This window comes from Prionailurus viverrinus, chromosome B4 (assembly GCF_022837055.1).
Source record: "Prionailurus viverrinus isolate Anna chromosome B4, UM_Priviv_1.0, whole genome shotgun sequence".
NCBI lineage: Eukaryota > Metazoa > Chordata > Mammalia > Carnivora > Felidae > Prionailurus > Prionailurus viverrinus.
Genome location: NC_062567.1, coordinates 26,691,930 through 26,712,059, shown reverse-complemented (window position 1 = coordinate 26,712,059; position 20,130 = coordinate 26,691,930). Strand labels below are relative to the sequence as shown.

Sequence of the window (20,130 nt, the reverse complement as noted above, 5' to 3'; positions counted from 1 at the left end):
ATTCAAGATTGACACTGGAAGAAAGAATATACACATATGAAATGGAGGAAGGCAAGAATGAGACATGAGAGATTAGAATTGAAGGTGTCCAAGAGTCCTCATGATTTCTAAAACATGTGTATGCACAATATACATGTATATGTTCACATGCACATGTATGCATGAATGTGTGTGTGTGTGTGTGTGTGTGTGTGTGTATCTCAATATATATTAGTATAAGTGTATAAATTATGGAGTGCAGATCCAAGTTAAAATCCTATGTGTAATCTTTCAGGTTCAACCCATAGAAAATTACAAACTTTTTACCTGGCAGTTATCATATGAAAAAGCGTCCTACTCCACACTAGGCCTAAAACACAGCTGGTGTGCTGATCTTTGCAAGGAAGTACAATCATGTATTCAGGTCTCTCCAGGTCAGCATTCCCTAGACCAGCTGTTCCATCCATAGACTTCAAATGAGGCACTGTGCTGTTCAGGTGACTCTGCTTGGGCTACCTTCCTGGGGAAGCCTTGAGGACAACTTTCTCCTTTCTGACTTAGTTTTCAGTACTTTTCCACTCCTAGCCCTCCCCAAGTCCCTCCATATCCTGGCGCCATAAAATGGCAAGAGCCTTTTGTTTGAGGATCCTTCAGCAGTGAGAGACAATCTCCCTCTGCATTTGTGATGAACATCTAACACTCCCCTGGTTCCTTTAATGGGGAAAAATGGAACATTGTTAAAGTTGGCCCTTTCCTGTTTTGACCCTTGCTTATAAAATATAGTAATTAGATAAAGTAATTAAATTACTTTCAGTTTGGCTTATTAATTGACCAACTCAACAACTGTCAGTGCTTTCTCTGACAAATTGGTGAACTGAGCAGAATGGTTAATAGAGTGCACTGACTTTCTATCTAGAAGGCAAACACCCTCAACTTCCCATAGGGCACTTTTGAGAGGTATTAGAGAAATCCATCAGACACTCTCCAGTGATGTTAGTGGGTCATTTTCAAGAGTCTGAGAGTTCCATGAGTACTTCATCAGCCATGCCAATAGAACTCAGAAAATACTAGTGGATCCTGGGGGTGTTTGGGGTAGTGGTAGCAACTGGTTACATAACTTTTTCAGGTATTAAGGGGATCACTGGTGCTTCCCTTTAGCCTCTAATTCCTTGGTCAAACTCATATGGTGGTCCAAAATACAGATCCAAAAGAGAGACTCTAGGAAAGCTAGAGAAGTAATTCCCTAACTACTGATACAGTCCTTCAGTGATGACAAGAAAATTCATCAGAGACTCTGAATGCTGAGTTGTACCCAGTTACCATTGTTAGGTGTAAATATGGTTCTGGCACCAAAAGACAGCCTACAACACAGCAAGTTTTTGTTAAGATTCATACCTGAAATAAAAAAAGAACAAAGATCTCTTTGGGATCACTTTGTTTGGTAATCTGATGCTCTTAGAGACTTGGATAGTTTGTCTCCTTAATGAAGGGGGTAATCTTGTTAAACTTAGTGAGAGTGGCACCTCGAGGGTATGACATTAAAGACCCCCACTTCCAGAGTACAATAACAGCAGCCACTTTGCCTAAGGAAAAACAGGAGGATGGCACTGGGTTGGAAGAATGCAACAACTCAACACCATCTACATTCTCAGCTGGATAGTATATTGACTCTGAGAGATTTGGCCCACACATGATGAGGTCTTTAGCACTGAATAACATGGATGAATCATCCTTCCATGGATATAGTTTCCTGTGAGCCACCCTACTGGTCTCTTAGATGTACAAATGAGGTTTGTTCATCCAGTTCTTATGGGTTATTGAACTCAATTAAACCTCCTTAAAGGTCATGTTGATCAGTTTGAGACATAATCCAGATCTTCACTGACAATTATTGAGTTTGTAAAACATGGCTCCTGCCCAGATAGCAAAGACTGACCAGAAGAAAGAGTGATGTAAAAATGGTAAGCCTGTGCCCTCCCCTAGACCATTTAGGGTAGGGTATCCCAAAGAAATCTCTAGATCTGGTTACTCAACAGTAGGTTCCTAAAGAGGAGACTGATAAGCTTTGTTACCAAGGGACTCATGGTCAAGTAGTGGGTGGCCTGTGGCTCCAGCAGGCTGCTCAGTTAGAGTCTTCAGGGTGATCCTCTTATGATTAATACATGTGCTATTCTTTCTGTGCCTCCCAGAGAATCTAGGGCTGAATTATGGAGCCCTGTCAACTTTAAACAGATGTCTCAGCTTTCAAAAATATGCAAGACTAGGGGTTGGGCCAAGGTCCCAGAATCCCTAGTGGAAAATAATGGTCCTGTACCAAGTTCAGAACTCAATTTATTAGTCCTTCTGGATATTGGTGCATAATTAGCTGTGATCTCCACAATCCTTCACACTATAATGAAGGGGTTATGGGGTAAAACTGTGCCCACTCCTGCCAAAAAGTATAGAATTCCTATCCCCGATTACTTCAGAATGTGACCTTATTTGGAAATAGGGTACTAAAAAAGGTAATCCAGTTAAAATGAGGTCATTATACTAGGCCTTAATCTGATATAAATGGTATCTTTATAAAAACAAGAAACTTGAGCACAGAGACAGACACATATATAGGGAGAACACCATATGAAGATGAAGGCACAGATCAGGGTGACGCATCTATAAGAGAAGAAATGTCAAATATTGCCAGAAAACCACCAGAAGGTAGGAAAGAGGCATGAAACAGATTTTCAATCAAGGTCTCAGAGGAAAACATCATGACCAACATCTGATTCTGGATTTTTACTTGCTGACTGTATGACAATAGTTTTTTGTTCTTTAAGCCACGCAGTTTATGGTATTTTGTTATGCCAGTTTAAGCAAACTAACACAGATTTTTGGATCAGGAAGTGGGCTACTGATGTGACAACTACAAAAAAATGTTGAAATGTCTTTGGAATTGGGTAATGGGTAGGAAACTACAAGAGTTTTGAACAGCATGATAAAAACAAAAAAACTAGGGGTGCCTGGGTGGCTCAGTCAGTTAAGTGTCTGACTCAGTTTCAGCTCAGGTCAGGATCTTAGTTTTGTGAGTCTGAGCCCAACATCAGGGATTCTCTCTGTCTCCCTCTCTCTCCTGCCTTTCCCCAATTTATGTTACCTCTGTCTCTCTCAAATAAATAAACTTAAAAAAAACCCTAGATTACTTTAAAAAGATTGTTGGAAAAATGGACATTAAAGGTGATTCTGGTGAGGGCTAAGAAAGAAAGGGGGAGAGTTTTACAAAAAGGTTTTATTATCTTAGGCAATACATATATCATCATGAAGAGAATGTTGTTAGAAATACGAATGATAAAAGAAGTTCTAATAACATTAAAAGGGTTATTTACCATATTCAAGTGGCATTTATTCAAGGATGGATCAACATCTGCAAATCAATCAATGTGACACATCACATTAACAAAATGAAGGATAAAAATCATATGATTACCTCAATAGATGCAGAAAAATCTTTTGACAAAATTCAACATCCATTCATGATAAAAACTGTCAACAGAATGCTTATAGAGGGAATTTATTTCAACATAATAAAGACCATATATGATAATCCCACAGCTAATAAGATCAACAGTGGAAACCTGAAAGGTTTTTCTCTAAGATTGGAAACAAGACAAGGATCTGTACTCTTACAACTCTATCAGAAAGAGAAATTAAGAAAATTCCATTTATAATAGCATTCAAAATAATAAAATACCTTGGAATAAATCTTACTAAGGAGTCAAAAGACCCATACCCTAAAAACTATAAGACATTGATGAAAGAAATTGAAGAAGACAAAAATAAATGGAAAGATATTCCATGCTCATGGATTGAGAGAACTAATATTGTGAAAATATTCACACCACCTATAGCAATCAAGAGATTCAATGCAATCCTTATCAAAATTCCAATGATGACTTCCAGGGAAGATGGCAGAGTAGAAGGACCCTAAGCTCACCATGTCACAGATACAACTGGAAAACACTCACATCAGTGTTAATAACCCAGAAAATGACCCAAAGACAGTAAGAACAAACTCCACAGCTAAATGTAAAGAAGCTGCCACATTGAAAAGGGTAGGGAGGGCAGAGATGCAGAGGGGAGCTAAAGGGACCCATAGGACTGTCCACAGGAGCAAAGGGCACTGCAGGTGAGGAGACGGGAGAGAAACAGCCTATCACACTGGGGAGCCCAAATGGCAAAGACAAATCCCTATAACATTTGGCTTTGAAAACCAGACGGGCTGAATTTTGTGAGTTCTTGTAAACAGTGGGACTTAAGACCTGAAACTTTAAAAAGTATTGGGCTCGGCTCTCTGGGAGCTGGGAGGGTGAGAGGAAACTGAATCCCTGCCCTAAAAGAGACAGCACAGCACACAGCCCTGCAGAAATACAGCATAGAAACAGCAGTTTGGAAAACACCTGGGCCATTAAGTAGGAATATTTGTTTACTTATCCCAAAGCATGTGCTGGAGGGGCAGAGATCCTTGGGAGACCCTCCAGGAACAAAGGACCTACCCACAGCCATTTCTTTTCCCACCCTCTAGCCTAAACACATGGTCACCTTTGTGAACCAGCACTACCCTAACACTTGATTCCTAAATTGCTAACACCATACATCCTGTCCACAGGCTTCTGCAGATCTTCCCCCTCCAATATACTGTTGACCAGAGACCATCCAAAGTGATGTCATAAGACTTTAATACGTAAGCAGCCTTGATTGGGGCCAGCACCACTCCAGTGACTCTTCCCCCTGAGGAGAGAACAGTACAATCCCAGCAGTGGGTGGGGTAGTCCGCATCCACCAATGAAAGCTTCACAGGAGACAACACAGGGAACACACCCTGCAGTTCAATGATACTGCATCTCTGATAAATGCCAGGTCTAACTCAACTCAAGCCTAAGGCAGCCCCAGACTGGATCACTAACACTACAGGGACCAAACACTGGCCACAACAGGTAAAAATTCATGTAACTTCTCAGCCACAATAGCAGAGCACATGCAACACACATAGGGGATACCTCTGAAGTGCCAGGTTCAGGTGAACAGAGGACACTGCCCTGCAGGGCACTATAGAAACCCTTCTTCATAAGGCCACTACTTTCAAGTGTAGGAGACATAACTGACTTTCCTAGCACAGAGAAACAGACAAAATGAGGAGACAGAGGAATATGTCTCAAATAAAAGAACAGGACAAAATAGGTGAAGATTAAGAGTACACTTATCTTGAGAAGCACTGATTGATCTATAGAATTATTAAATCACTATATTGTACACCTGAAACAAATATAACAATGTATGCTAACATTACTGAAATCAAAATTCAAATTTTTAAAAAATTCCTATGGCATTTTCATAGAAATAGAACAAATGATCCTAAAATTAAATGGAGCCACAAAAGATCCCAAACATTCAAAGTAATCTTGAGAAAGAACAAAGCTTGAAGCATCACACTTGCATATTTCAAACTATATTACAAAGCTATAGCAATCAAAAAAATATAGTGTTGTCATAAAAACTGACACATATCAATGGGACAGCATTGGGAGCCCAGAAATAAGCCTGCACATATACAATCAATTAAACTATGAACAGAGCCAAGAATATACAATGGGGAAACACAGTCTCTTTTTATTTTTAATTTAAATTTTAGTTAATATACAGTGCAATATTGGTCTCAGGAATATAATTCCATATTCACCACTTACATACAACATCCAGTGCTTATCACAAAAAGTGCCTTCCCTGATACCTATTCACCCATCTAGCCCATCTCCCACCACCTTCCCTCCATCAACCCTCAGTTTTGTTCTCTATCGTTAAGAGTCTCTTATGGTTTGTTTCCCTCTCTTCTCCCCCACCCTTCCCATATGCTCATCTGTTTTCTTTCTTAAATTTCACATATAAATAGAAACATATTGTATTTGTCTTTCTTATTTCACTTAGCATAATACATTCTAGCATCATCCACATCATTGGAAATGGCAAGATATCATTCTTTTTGATGACTGAGGGTATACACATACATACATATACACTACATCCTCTTTACCCATTCATCAGTAGATAAACATCTGGGCACTCTCCATATTTTGGCTATTGCTGATAGCGCTGCTAAAACATTGGAGTGCATGTAGTCTTTCAAATTTGTATTTTTTTACCCTTGGGGAAATACCTAGTAGTGCAATTGCTGAGTTGTAGTTCTATTTTTAGTTTTCTGAGGAACCTCCATACTGCTCTCCAGAGTGGCTGCAACAGTTTGCATCCCCACCAACAGTGCAAGAGGTTTCCCCTTTTTCTGCATCCTCACCAACACCTGTTGCTTCTGGTGTTGTTAATTTTAGCCATTCTGACAGGTATGAGGTGGTATCTCATCATGGTTTTGATTTTTATTTCTCAAATGATGATTGATTTTGAGCACTTTTTCATGTGTCTGTTAGCCAGCTGGATGTCTTCTTTGGAAAAGGGTCTATTCATGTCTTCTGTACATTTTTTAACTGGGTTGTTTGATTTTTGTGTGTTGAGGTTGATGTTTTTTATACATTTTAGATACTAACCTTTTATCTGATGTCACTTGCAAATTTCTTCTCCTATTCCGTTGGGAGTTTTGTTGATTGTTTCCTTTAATGTGCAGAAGATTTTTTATCTTGATGAAGTTCTAGCAGTTTATGTTTGCTTTCATTTCCCTTGCGTCAGGTGAACAGTCTAGAAAGAGGTTGCTCCACATGAGGTCAAAGAGGTTATTGCCTGTGTTCTCCTCTAGGATTTTGATGGTTTCCTGTCTCACATTCAGGTCTTTCATTTAGAATTTATTTTTTGGTTGGTAAAAAAAAAGTGGTCCAGTTTCATTATTTTGCATGTTGCTTTCCAGTTTTCCCAGTACCATTTGTTTAAGAGACTGTCTTTTTTTCCATTGGATATTCTTTTCTGCTTTGTTGAAGATTAGTTGACCATATAGTTGTGGGCCTATTTCTGGGTTTTCTATTCCATTCGACAAGTCCATTTTTGCCAGTATCATACCTTCTTGATGATTACAGCATTGTAATGTAGCTTGAAATCCAGAATCTTGATACCTCTAGTTTTTTCTTTATCAGGATTGCTTTGGTTATTTGGGGTATTTTGTGGTTCCATACAAATTTTAGGATTGTTTATTCTAGCTCTGTGAAGAATTGTGGTGTTATTTTGATAGGGATTTCATTAACTGTAGATTACTTTGGGTAGTATAGACATTTTAACAATATTTTTCTTCCAATCCATGAACATGTAATGTTTTCCCATTTCTTTGTGTCCTCCACTTACTTTCACAAATCTTCTATAGTTTTCAAAGTACAGATCTTTTATCTCTTTAGTTAGGTTTATTCATAGGTATTTTATTGTTTTTCATGCAATTATAAATTCCTTGATTTCTTTTTCTGCTGCTTCATTATTGGTATATAGAACTGCAACAGATTTCTTCACATTGATTTTATATCCTGAGTCTTTGCTGAATTCATGTATTAGTTCTAGAAATTTTTTGGTGGAGCCTTTCTGGTTTTCTACATAGAGTATCACATCATCTACAAATAGTGAAATTCTGATTTCTTCCTTGCTGATTTGTATGCCCTTTATTTCTTTTTGTTGTCTGATTGCTGAGGCTAAGACTTCTAGTACTACGTAAAATAGCAATGGGGAGAGTGGGCACCCTTTTCTTGTTCCTAACCATGGGGGATAGTCTCTCAGGTTCTCTCCACTGAGGATAATATTAGTTGTGAATATTTCATACATGATCTTTAGGATGTTATGATCCATTTTTCCCTATTTTGTTAAGGGTTTTTTTTTTATCAATAATGGATTCTGACAATGGATTTTGACAATAATGTCAAATGTTTCTTCTGCGTGTTGACAGGATCATACGGTTCTTGTCCTTTCTTCTATTAATGTGGTGCCTCATGTTGATTGATTTGTGAATATTGAACCAACCCTGCAGCCCAGGAAAAGTACCGCTTGATTATGGTGAATAATTTTTTAAAGTGTTGTTGAATTTGATTTGTTAGTATCTTATTGAGAATTTCTGCATCCAGGTTCATCAGAGATATTGGTAATTCTTTTTAGTAGGGCCTCTGTTTGGCTTTAGAATTAAGGTAACACTGGGTTCATAGAATGAGTTTGGAAGCTTTTATTCCATTTCTATTTTCGGAACAGTTTGAAAAGAATAGGTAATAACTCTTCTTGAAATGTCTGTTAGAATTCTCCTGGGAGGTCATCTGTCCCAGGATTCTTGTTTGTTTGGAGATTGTTGATTACTGATCCAATCTCTTTGCTTGTTATGGGTCTGTTCAAGTTTTTTATTTCTTCTATTTATTCCTGCTTCAGTTTTGGTGGTTTGTATGTTTTTAGGAATTTGTCCATTTCATCCAGACTGCCCAGTTTGTTGGCATATAATTTTCATAGTATTTTCTTATAATTGTTTGTATTTCTGTAGTGTTGGTTGTGATCTTTCCTCTTTCATTCGTGATTTTATCTATTTGGGTTCCTTTTTTTTATAATGTGGCTAGTTTTATCAATTTTATTCTTTCAGTGAATCAGTTTCATTGATCTTTTCTTCTGCTGATCTCTGCAACAGGGTTCCTCTGGAGTCTTCTGTGTTTCTTTCAAGCCCAGCTAGTAGTCTTATGACTGTTGTCATAAATTTTTTTTCAGTTATCTGATCTCAAAACAGCTGTGTTTGAGGGACCAGGAATATTTAGGGTCCCCCTACTTTTCCAACATCTTAAGTCCTTTGACTGTCTCTTTAAAAAACAGTGTTGTACCCACCCCCCCCCCCCAAATTGCTTCATGAAAATGAAGAACATGTAGTTGAAAACTGGAGGAGAGTTAATCCTTGTATAAAGTAGTAGAGAACTTGACTGAACTGTGTTCTGTTGGGTAGAAAGTAGAACTTGTAAGCAATAAATGTGGATATTTAGTTGAATTTTCTAAGCAATGTGTTTAAGGCACAGTTTGATTTCTTTGTTGTTATAGGAAAATGCCAAAGGAAAGAGATAAATTGAAGAAAATATTTTAAGCAAAAAGAACCAGAACATGAAGATTTAGAAAATTCTCAGCCTATTTATATTTAAAGCAAAAAGAAAGAAAGCATGCTTTGAAGTCACAACCCAATTTTCTGGCTAGACAACTGTTTTTATAAAGAAATTTTGGATGTGAGTTGTGGATCTAATAAACTATTACAGCAGAAACACTGCCAGCCTGGACCAAAGGGAACAGAGATAGAATAAAATGAAGGAAGGCTGTCAGACTTCTGTAAGACTTTTTAGAGAAAAAAGTGAATTGATAAAGCCATTCTATGATGAAATATGCTATTCTACAAGAAAAGGGAAGAATAACTCCAAAGGGTAGTTCAAACATCACTGGAGCTACCACTGCTACCAGAGGCCGAGGGCAAAGGCCAAAAGGTTAGGCTGTTGTCTCTTCTGTTCCAAGGAGTGGGGCTGCCACCCATAGCTAAAGTAGGGCCAAACTCCAGATTTCTAAGGGAATAGTGCATGAAGCTAATAGGAATTATTCTCAAGCCTTGAAATCTAACCTAATCTAATTCTCAAGGTTTGAAAACTGGCTTAAGACCTATGGCCTCTTTTTTCCTTCTAATTTCTTCCTTTGGGAATAGAAATGCCTGTTCTATGCCTGTCCCGCTATTGTATTATTGGGAGAATATAATTTGATGTTTAGTTTTACAGGTTCTCAGATGGAGAAGAATTTTGCCTCAGGATTAAACATACTCCAAGTATTACCCATAACTGGATGACTTAGATGATGATATTTGGGACTTTGAGTTGATGATATTTAGGTGAGATGCTGGAGTTAAAACTGGGGACCTAGGAATGAGGTGAGTATATTTTGCATGTGGGAAGGACATGGATATTTAGAAGCCAAAGAATAGATTGTTATGGGTTGAACTGTGTTCTCCTCCAACACCAAAAATATGTAGAATTCCTAACCACAAGCAACTCAGAATAAATACCTTGTCTTTATAAAGATAATCAAGTTAAAGTGAGGTCATTAGAGTGGTCCTTAATCCAATATGAATGGTGTCATCAAAACAGGATATTTGGAAAAGGGACATGCACATGGGGATGGGGAGAACACAATGTGAGGATGAAAGCAGAAATAAGAGCCTCTATAAGGCAAGGAAAACAAAATATTACCAGCAAACTATCAACAGCTAGAACAAAAACATTAAACAGACTCTCAGTAACAGTCCCTCAGATGGGACCATCACTGATGACACCTTGATATCAGAATTCCAACCTCTAGAACTTTAAGACAGTAATATTTTGTTGTTTAAGTTATCCAGTTTGTGGCCCTTGGTTATGGAAGCCCTGGGAATCTAATACAAAGGAGAAACAGATAACACTTTCTGTTTTGGTGTCTGAGTCCAAGACCACCAGCACCTTTACCAGATACAACTGTGTGTGAGTCACATTGGACCATTACAGACCTCCATTGTTATGACCTCCACTAATGAATATATATTGATATAGATGCTTTGTCTAAGGGTATCTCTGACTGAATTCACTCCTAAGCCATCAAGGAAATTACTGCAGTTAGAGCCATTTTACAGGGCATGTGAGGACCATGAACCTATTCTGCTAACAGTGCCTAGAGTGCTAGTGTCTACCCCCCAAAAATCAATTAACTAGAGGAGAAAAGATATAAATACCTTCATTTATGAGCTTCATGAACCCAAAGTTTTCTGTGAGACTAGTTCTCCATTCAATAGTTCCGTCTGGCCTGTGTACATGGTCCCAGGTACACAGAGAGTCAATTGATTGTGGCTCAGTGACATAGTACAGCCCTGTGCACTAATAAGTAACTGATGATGGGACTGTCACAGAGGGTATTGCCCAAGATAAAGGAAATCAGTGTACAATAATTGACTTCTCAGACTCCTTTTTCATCCTCACCATCCATATAGATGATCAGAATCATTTTACACTTCTATGGAATGAATCACAATGTACAACTAAAGTCCATAAGTCTACCTATAACCCTGCTGTCATCAATGGATAGGGCATAACCTAGAAAAAATCCCATTCCTAAAGGGAGCATAAATTTCTACTATGTTGATGATGACATTTTCCTGGTGGGTCCAGACGAGAGCAACATAAAATGACTGCTGCCTTGTTGGCCTACAAGTAGCAACACAACTAGGCCATTACTACAAACAAGGTAGAAAGACTTAAAATCCAGGATATGATCTAGAAAGAGGCACCACATCTTATTCCAGAGGAGGAAATTGCCAAGCCTTTGGTCCACTATATCTCAACATATACAAAGAGTCCCAGTGATTTTGGAACTACTCAGCTACTGGTTTATTCATATTTTCCAAACAGGGATCTAATGGCATCCATCTTGGGTTACCAGTAAGGCCACTATTTTTGATTAGTCCCCTAACCAACAGAATGCCTATTTTGACTAGGGAACTCCCAATGAGTAAGTGAGAATAATAGGTGATAAGACTGCTGACCAGAATCATATTTCTAGATTCACTTGTGTTGGTCATGTTGATTATCAGTCTCAATCAAACCTCCTCATAAGATCATGTCAATACATCTACAACACAATCCATAGCTTAACTGACACATTTCAGGACATGGTAAAAGTGTCTATTGCCTAGAGAAAAAACATTGACCAATGGAGAGAATGTCATAAAAATAGCAACTCTGATGAAAAATCCAGGCAATGGCCTTACAGAAGTCATCTTTGAATCTAGTTGCCAAACAATGGGGTCTCTCAAAGGAACAAATTGGTGGGCTCTCTACCAACAACTCATGGCTAGGTTGTGAGTCATGAGGTTCCCACATAGTAATGGCTACTATGACTAATACAAGTGCTATTCCTTCCAAATATCCCAGTGAACCTTGAGACTTGTGTAGTTTACTTCCTTGATGAAGGGGGTAATCTTTTAAAACTTAGTGAGAGTGACACTTTGTGGGGTCCATCAATACAAACCCTTCCTCCTTTGACCCAGACCTCTAAGCTTTCAGAAGTGAACATGACCAGAAGTTAGACGTACTCAAGGCCATTATGTTTCTAGTGGGGACCTGAGGACCTATGCTAAGGTCAGAGTACAAAGTAGAGGTGGTAAAAAATTACATTTCTTGGGCCTTTTGCATACTGGTGAACAAATTACTGTGACTCCACAATCTTTGACACAAGGATGAGGAGGAAACATAATTCTGAGTGGTCTGAGGCCACCAACACCAGGCCTCTTTTCTAGACCCAAGTATGGATGAATTCCTTTGGGCCACCCCCATTATTATGGCTTTTACTGCCTAATACATCATTGGTACTTTCTATACCAACCAGTGCTTGCATTTACCCCTAACCTCTGATCAGATTTTCTGAAGGTAGGTTATTTTAGTGGGGTATATGTAAGATCATCACCAACCAAACTACCAGCACCTAGGACCACTGTCTTCCAAACACAATGCCAAAAGCCTAGAGAAGCCTAAAAAAGGGATAACTGCCCTCACTGTTAAACTTTAAAAAGCCAACAAAATATGCAAATCATTTCTCTATCCAATGGTTCCACTTGGCCTATGTGCAAAACCTCTGAAGTCTAGGCTTTAAATTGATTAGGGCTATGCAATGTGTCAGTGCTGCCTTTGGCACCAGTTGTGACAGTTATAGAGGCTATTGCCCAAAGTGGAGGAACTTACTATACTACAATTAACATCACAAATGCCCTTTTCAGCATTCCCTCTCCATGCAGATGGTCAGGATTAATTTGTTGTATATAGAATGGATTGCATTATACCACAAATGTCCTTCCACAACACTCCTTAAATTCCCTAGTTATCTGTAACCAATGCTTGAAAAAGTCCCTGGAAAAAGTCCCACTCCTGGAGGGAGTGCTAGATTTCCAATCTATTGTTCAAATCATCTCAGTAGGCCATTATTATCAACAAAGTACAAGGACCTAAAACCAAAGAAAAATGTCTGGGCATCCGAGAGAAGCCAATTGTCATGCTTTGGGTCCACTGTTCCCTCCAAATAAAAAATAATCTGATCATTTGTTAGACTATTCAGATACTGCTACACTCTCACAGGGATAAGAACACCCATCTGTCAGGTTACCATAAAGACCTTTGGCTGGGACTCTACTGGACAGGATCCCCTTGGAGATCCTTCAACTGACTATCTTAGCTTCCCATTTTCTGGGCCCCTCTGATTTCCATTTGCTGTTTCAGTTACAGATCTCAGCAACATCTAATTTTGCCTGCTAGAGCCTATGGAAGAAGTCACAACAGGTCACAGGCACCCCCTTGGACTTTGGGTCTACAAGCTGCCAAAAAAGTGCATATCCTTTATGTGACAATTATTGGTTTTGGTGAAAACTGAGAACATGACTTTGGTTATGTAATAATCTTCTGATAAGAAATTCGAACCAAAACACATTAATATATTTCCTTTTGTTCTCTAGTTATATTAGGGTATTCACACTTTAGGCAAAGTTTAAAGTTTCTATAAAATACATGCTCAAATACATATTAACAAACCAAAGAAAGTTCTCATGCATTTAATTTAAACCAATATAGGGGTGCCTGGGAGGCTCAGTTGGTTAAGCATATGACTTCGGCTTAAGTCATGATCTCAGCTCAGGTCATAATCTCGGAGTTGGTGAGTTTGAGCCCCACATCAGGCTCTGCATCGGGCTCTGTGCTGACAGCTCAGAGCCTAGAGCCTGCCTCGGATTCTGTGTCTTCCCCTCTCTTTGCTCCTCCCCTTGTTGCACTCTGTGTCTCTCTGTCTCTCTCAAAAATAAATAAACATTAAAAAAATTTTTTTGAACAATATAAAGTTACCTATAATTATTATACTTACTACTGATTCTTTCCTCCGTGGATTTTTTTTGTTTTTTAAATTGTACTTGGGTTTTTGACTCTGAGTCTTGATGTTTAAGCTTAAGATTTTCATCTAGCACTTCATTAAGAGCTACATAAAGAGGAATTAATAAGAAAACATAAAAGAGAAATTAATAATTAATAATAATTAATAAGAAATTAATAAGATCTGTAAAATCTCTAGATTTCAAATTTATAACAAGAGAACAGTAACATTTTCTCCCATTTTTATAAATTAATAAATAAATTATCATAATACTAGATCTAATAGGAAAATTCTGAGAACATTTTTAATGGATGTGTATTGAAGATGTTTCTTTATTTTATAAATATTCCAGACACCAAGTATGCTTATATTAGACTCTAATTTTCTTAGGTTATTTATACTTTAGGTTAAAACATTCAGACACCAACCAATGAAAATGCATATGCACAAGATTAGTCAATATGGCCTTATTTGTAATTGCAAAATATTCAAAACCATCTAAGTGTTCAAACAGATTTGTTGAACAAACTGATATATATTCCATAAACAATAGTATATGTAAATCAAACTATTATGCTATATACCTTAAACTTATACAATGATGTATGCCAGTTGTTTCTCATTAAACTGGAAAATTCATATAGTACCAATTATGATACATTATGGTGTGCATATATGTTTGCGTATAAATATATAATATATATGGTATATAGGGAATGTAATGTGGTGCAAATAACTGTACATATAGTGATATATCCCCTTCCCATCTAAGCTAATATATCCAACCCTTGCCTGATATCATTTCATGGGGAAATGAAATATTGGCTGACACACTAGTAGAGCCAGTGCCCTTTTATGTTTAGATTTCTGCTTATATTTTATAATAAGTGAATAAAGCCTTAATTTTTACTTTCAATTTGGCTTGTTGTCTTAAGTTACTTCCTTCACATCTGGCAGCTCTCTCTTGGTGACAAATGGTGACCTAACCTTGCGGTGGCTCAATTAAGCACAGTCTTTCTGGAAAAGTAAAAAGCATGAAGATACTCCAGGACGTTTTGAGTTGTTAGAGAAGTCTATGAGATTTCTTGGAGAGTACCAGCTGATTATTTTCTAGAACCTGAGGGTCCAACAGTGCACTTTGCCAGCCATATCAACGAATCACGGAATGCTATGGGCCACTCTTGGAGAGGACTAGTAGATTGATTATACACAATTTTTATGTTTGAGAGGTAACAGTGGTGCTTTACTTCAGCTCCAAACTCCATGGCCAAAATGCCTGATGGGCCAAATTAGAGATTCAACAGAGGGGCTCTGGGAAATCTAGGGAATCAATTCCTTTGCTAATGTTACTGTCCTCCGATGATAAGATGAAAAATTGTTACACACTTTAAAAGTTTTAATTTATTTTTAATTATTTTGAGAGAGAGAGAGAGAGAACACACACACAAGCAAGGGAGGGGCAGATCAAAAGAGGGAGACGAAGAATCCCAAGCAGGTTCTGTGCTGTTAGCGCTAAGCCTGACTCAGGGCTCAAATTCACAAACCATGAGATCATGACCCGAACCAAATCAAGAGTCACATGCTTAACTGACTGAGCTACCCAGGTGCCCCAAGAAGGTAATCTTCTTTAACTTAGGAAGGGACAGATGCACTTTGTGGGGTTCACCACTATAGTACCCTCCTTCAGAATAGTCTTACCACAGAAAACTTGATAGAGACTGACCCAAGTTGTTTTTCTTCCTCAGCTGGAGCTGTTTGGGCTCTGACAGCTTTGGTCCACTCATGATGGGTTCCCTATGACTAAAATACATGTTTGGACCACGACTGCAGAGGCACTAGCAGCTCTGCAAACTACTGGCGGTCCCTTAGTTCTACAATGAGAGAGTAAGATTAGTGGATGATAAGATTGTTAGCAAGATTCTAGGTTCATTAATGCTACTCCTGCTGGTTATCAAGGTGAATTAAACCTCCTCATAAGGCCAGGTCAATTAGTGAGTGACATAACCCAGATCATAAATGACAAATTTTTGGACAGGGAAAAAGCAACTACTGCCAAAATAACAAGGAGCGACCACCAGATAGAGTGACATAGAAATAAATAATCAGGCATATACTCCTAGAAGATTTGGGTAAGAACTTTCTCAGAGATCTCTGGGTCTTGTTACTAAACAATGGGAGTCAAAAGAAAAGATAAATGGACTCTCCACTGAGAAACTCTTGGTCAAGTAGTGTTCTAATAGGAGACAAACAGCAGTCTCCCTAGAGACTGCCCAGTGATGGTACCTCTGCTAATACAAGTGTCCTTCTCCCGGTGAATTATAAAATGAATCAAAGATCCCTATAAATTTTTACCCAAACTTTTTGGCTTAAAAAAAAAAGACTATAAAATGACAATTTCCTTATGTCCACAGTGAGAAATGGAGGCTGTATTCCAAAGTCAAATTTCAAAGTAGACTGGGGAGAATCACATTTCTTGGGGCTTTTGGATAGTGGTACACAGGTAGGTGACTGTAACCCCCAGAATCTCTGTCATAAAAATGAAGGGTAAATTGATAATACTCACCAGTTTTCTGTCTGAAGCCACCACCACCAATACGCTCACCCAGACTTGACTATGGGCATGGATCCTTTGGGGCTACCACATATCACCATTGTGATGGTGCCCACTCCTGAATGGATTCTTGTTATAGATGTATTGTATTGTTTATTTGCACCCCTGAATGCATTCACACTAAACCCTGAAGGGAATTGCTGCAGTTAGCATCATTTTAATGGGGCATATAGAAGACTATAAACTTAACAGACTACCAGCATCTAGTGCTTTTGTCTCTTAAAAACGATATCAATGGTCTTAGGGATAAAAGGAAATAATTGCTCTTATTGTTGTGCATAAGGAAGCCAAGGTTCACTATCTGGCTTTTGAAAAAGGCCTTGGGTGCCTGAACATAATCAATTATTGGTGGCTCAACTGTGTAGTACAGCCTTTGGCACTGGCACTACCTGACATTATAACTGTCATAGAGGTTAATGCCCAAGCTGAAGGAAATAAGTATGAGGTATTTTATATTACAAATGTCCTTTTTAGCTTCCCTGTCCATACAGATCAGTTTGTCTTATGTGCAATGGGTTGCAATTCACCTTTAAGGCCATTCCACAAGACCATGAGCTGGAAAATTCCTATTCTTAGATGGAGCATTACTCTTCCACTATACTGATGACATCTTCCTAGTTGGCCCAGGCAAGGGCATAATCCAACAAGGACTGCATATCATGTTGACCACATAGAACAACATGCATGGGTCATTAATACAAATCAAAACCACACTCAGATATCACCTCACGCCAGTCAGAGTGGCCAAAATGAACAAATCAGGAGACTATAGATGCTGGAGAGGATGTGGAGAAACGGGAACCCTCTTGCACTGTTGGTGGGAATGCAAATTGGTGCAGCCACTCTGGAAAGCAGTGTGGAAGTTCCTCAGAAAATTAAAAATAGACCTACCCTATGACCCAGCAATAGTACTGCTAGGAATTTACCCAAGGGATACAGGAGTACTGATGCATAGGGGCACTTGTGCCCCAATGTTTATAGCAGCACTCTCAACAATAGCCAAATTGTGGAAAGAGCCTAAATGTCCATCAACTGATGAATGGATAAAGAAATTGTGGTTTATATACACAATGGAGTACTACGTGGCAATGAGAAAGAAGGAAATATGGCCTTTTGTAGCAACGTGGATGGAACTGGAGAGTGTGATGCTAAGTGAAATAAGCCATACAGAGAAAGACAGATACCATATGTTTTCACTCTTATGTGGATCTTGAGAAACTTAACAGAAACCCATGGGGGAGGGGAAGGAAAAAAAAAAGAGGTTAGAGTGGGAGAGAGCTAAAGCATAAGAGACTGTTAAAAACTGAGAACAAACTGAGGGTTGATGGGGGGTGGGAGGGAGGGGAGGGTGGGTGATGGGTATTGAGGAGGGCACCTTTTGGGATGGGCACTGGGTGTTGTATGGAAACCAATTTGACAATAAATTTCACATATTGAAAAAAATAAAAATAAAAAATTTAAAGTTATAGGGGCATCTGGGTGGCACAGTCCATGGAATATCTGACTTTGGCTCAAGTCATGATCTCGCAGTTCATGGGTTCAGGTCCCACACTGGGCTCGCTGCTGTCAGCGAAGAGCCTGCTTCAGATACTCTGTCTCCTCTCTCTGACCCTCCCCTGCTTGTACTCTCTCAAAAATAAATAAACATTATTAAAAAATTTAAAGTTATCTATAATTATCATACTTTTTATAATTATTATAATCTATAATTATTTAAACAGAGTTGTTTCTGTACTTGCATTTGAAGTTTTGACACTGAATCTTGATGCTTAAGCATAAGAATTTTGTCTGGTACATCATCATGAGCTACATAAAGAGATTAATTTAGCCTCTTAATAGAAAAAAATAAATCTAGGGGCGCCTGGGTGGCGCAGTCGGTTAAGCGTCTGACTTCAGCCAGGTCACGATCTCGCAGTCCGTGAGTTCGAGCCCCGCGTCAGGCTCTGGGCTGATGGCTCGGAGCCTGGAGCCTGTTTCCGATTCTGTGTCTCCCTCTCTCTCTGCCCCTCCCCCGTTCATGCTCTGTCTCTCTCTGTCCCAAAAATAAATAAACGTTGAAAAAAAATATTAAAAAAAAAAAAAAAAAAAAAAAAGAAAAAATAAATCTACTGTGAAATCTCTAGATTTAAAATTTGTAACAAATACAGGTCATTTTAATAACATTATAAGCAAATTACCATAAGACAGATGTGACATGAAAATTGTGAGAATACTTTTATTGGGTATGTGTTGAAGCTGTATCACTAACATCTCCATTATAATGTTTTAAATATAATGTTATACTATATATAGTCTCTAGTTTTCTTGGATTATTTATACTTTAAGTTAATACATACTCATATAACTAAAAGAAACTGTATATGTACATGGTTATTCACTACAGAACACTTGCAATTTGCAAATATTCACAACCACACAAATTTACAAGCAGATTGGTTAAACTAAGGTACACACTACACTCTAATGTATCAGTTATGGTAAATAATGTGGTACAAAAACTGTACATACAGCTATAATATGAATGAAACAGATCTCTATAAACTGATTCCACTCAAGTGGATTTCTAGGAATAATGTTATATTAAAAAAACTGAAAAGGGAAAAACTTATGTGCTACCTTGGGTATGGAAGAATGAAACATAGTAAATATATCTGAAAACAAGGTAATGGTTACCTACAAAATGGCAGGGGAACTGGCATTTGTTTGAGCATACCTTTTGTATATTTTTAACCTCTGAAGTAGGTTTAATGTTCTACATATTTCAAAATGAAGTGAAATCAATAAGGGTAAGAAGGTGAAATGTAAACTGAAAAAAAATTAAGTCAGATTAAACTGCTGAAGGAAAAATAAAAGCACCAATTCATCAATACAATATTTAACACAAACCCTTACTCTTGTACATGAGATTTGGGATAGGGAGGGGAAAGTCGACCACAAACAAATCATGAAATATTTTTGGCTGGTTTATTTTTCCATTGGTATATGCTAAGCTATTCTGAGACCATTTGAAAAGCATTGCAAGATTGAACAAATGAGTAAATGTGTTGATATTGTTCAGATATCAGCTATCCCAGCCCAGGGATCCATAAAATGGTAGGAGAAATTAGGTTGGGGTTTCTTCAGCTGTGAGACCATCCCCCACCTCAGTATGCACTAATGTATTTGACCCTTCTCTGGTGCTCTTCCTTGTCTAGACTATAGCCATGGCATATGGTAGTAGGTGAATAAAGGTTAATTGTTACTGTAATCTTGTTATCTTAATAGGTCAATTCAAAAACTGCATCTCTGTGTAGCAAATTGCCACAATGAATGTGTGGTCAGTGAAGCAAAATACCTTCCTGGAAGGAACACTTTAGGAGGTGCTATGAGTCTGAAGGATATGATAAGGGGAAGGGTACTACTGGATTATTTGCAAGAGAGCCATAGGACACTATGCCAGTCAGGCAAATGTGTCTCACAAAGTATGAGAAGATATCATGGGGTTCTCTAGAGTGCTACTGTATTGTTCACACAAGCTTTTCAGTTCTGTAGGAGAACAACTGTTTTTTTCTTTAGCCTCTGATTCAGCTACCAAGATGCCCAATGATTCAAATGAGAGACACAGCAGATAGGCTCTAAGAAAACTAAAGAAGCAGTTTTGTGGCTACACATGGGTAAAA

General features: G+C 38.2%; 1 protein-coding gene and 1 long non-coding RNA gene across 20 annotated transcripts in view; one reads left to right on the top strand and one right to left on the bottom strand.

Annotated features, from left to right (window-relative positions):
* Window positions 1-20,130, bottom strand: part of LOC125170263 (coiled-coil domain-containing protein 7-like) — a 305,241-nt gene that overhangs the window by 103,214 nt on the left and 181,897 nt on the right. For all 18 annotated transcript variants that reach the window (XR_007153952.1, XR_007153953.1, XR_007153951.1 and 15 more), the window contains one exon: window positions 13,855-13,965. Coding sequence is in view for 14 of the 18 variants with exons in the window: in XM_047866717.1 (XP_047722673.1) it covers window positions 13,855-13,965 (111 nt within the window). In the remaining 4 variants the exon portion in view is untranslated. The remainder of the gene's footprint in view (window positions 1-13,854; window positions 13,966-20,130) is intronic.
* On the top strand, window positions 4,674-13,473 carry LOC125170267 (uncharacterized). Of its 2 annotated transcripts, XR_007153955.1 has the most exons (4): window positions 4,674-4,949; window positions 8,992-9,422; window positions 9,697-9,853; window positions 13,221-13,473. It is a non-coding gene; the product is annotated as an uncharacterized LOC125170267 (long non-coding RNA). The 2 variants fall into 2 exon arrangements; XR_007153956.1 differs by lacking the exon at window positions 8,992-9,422.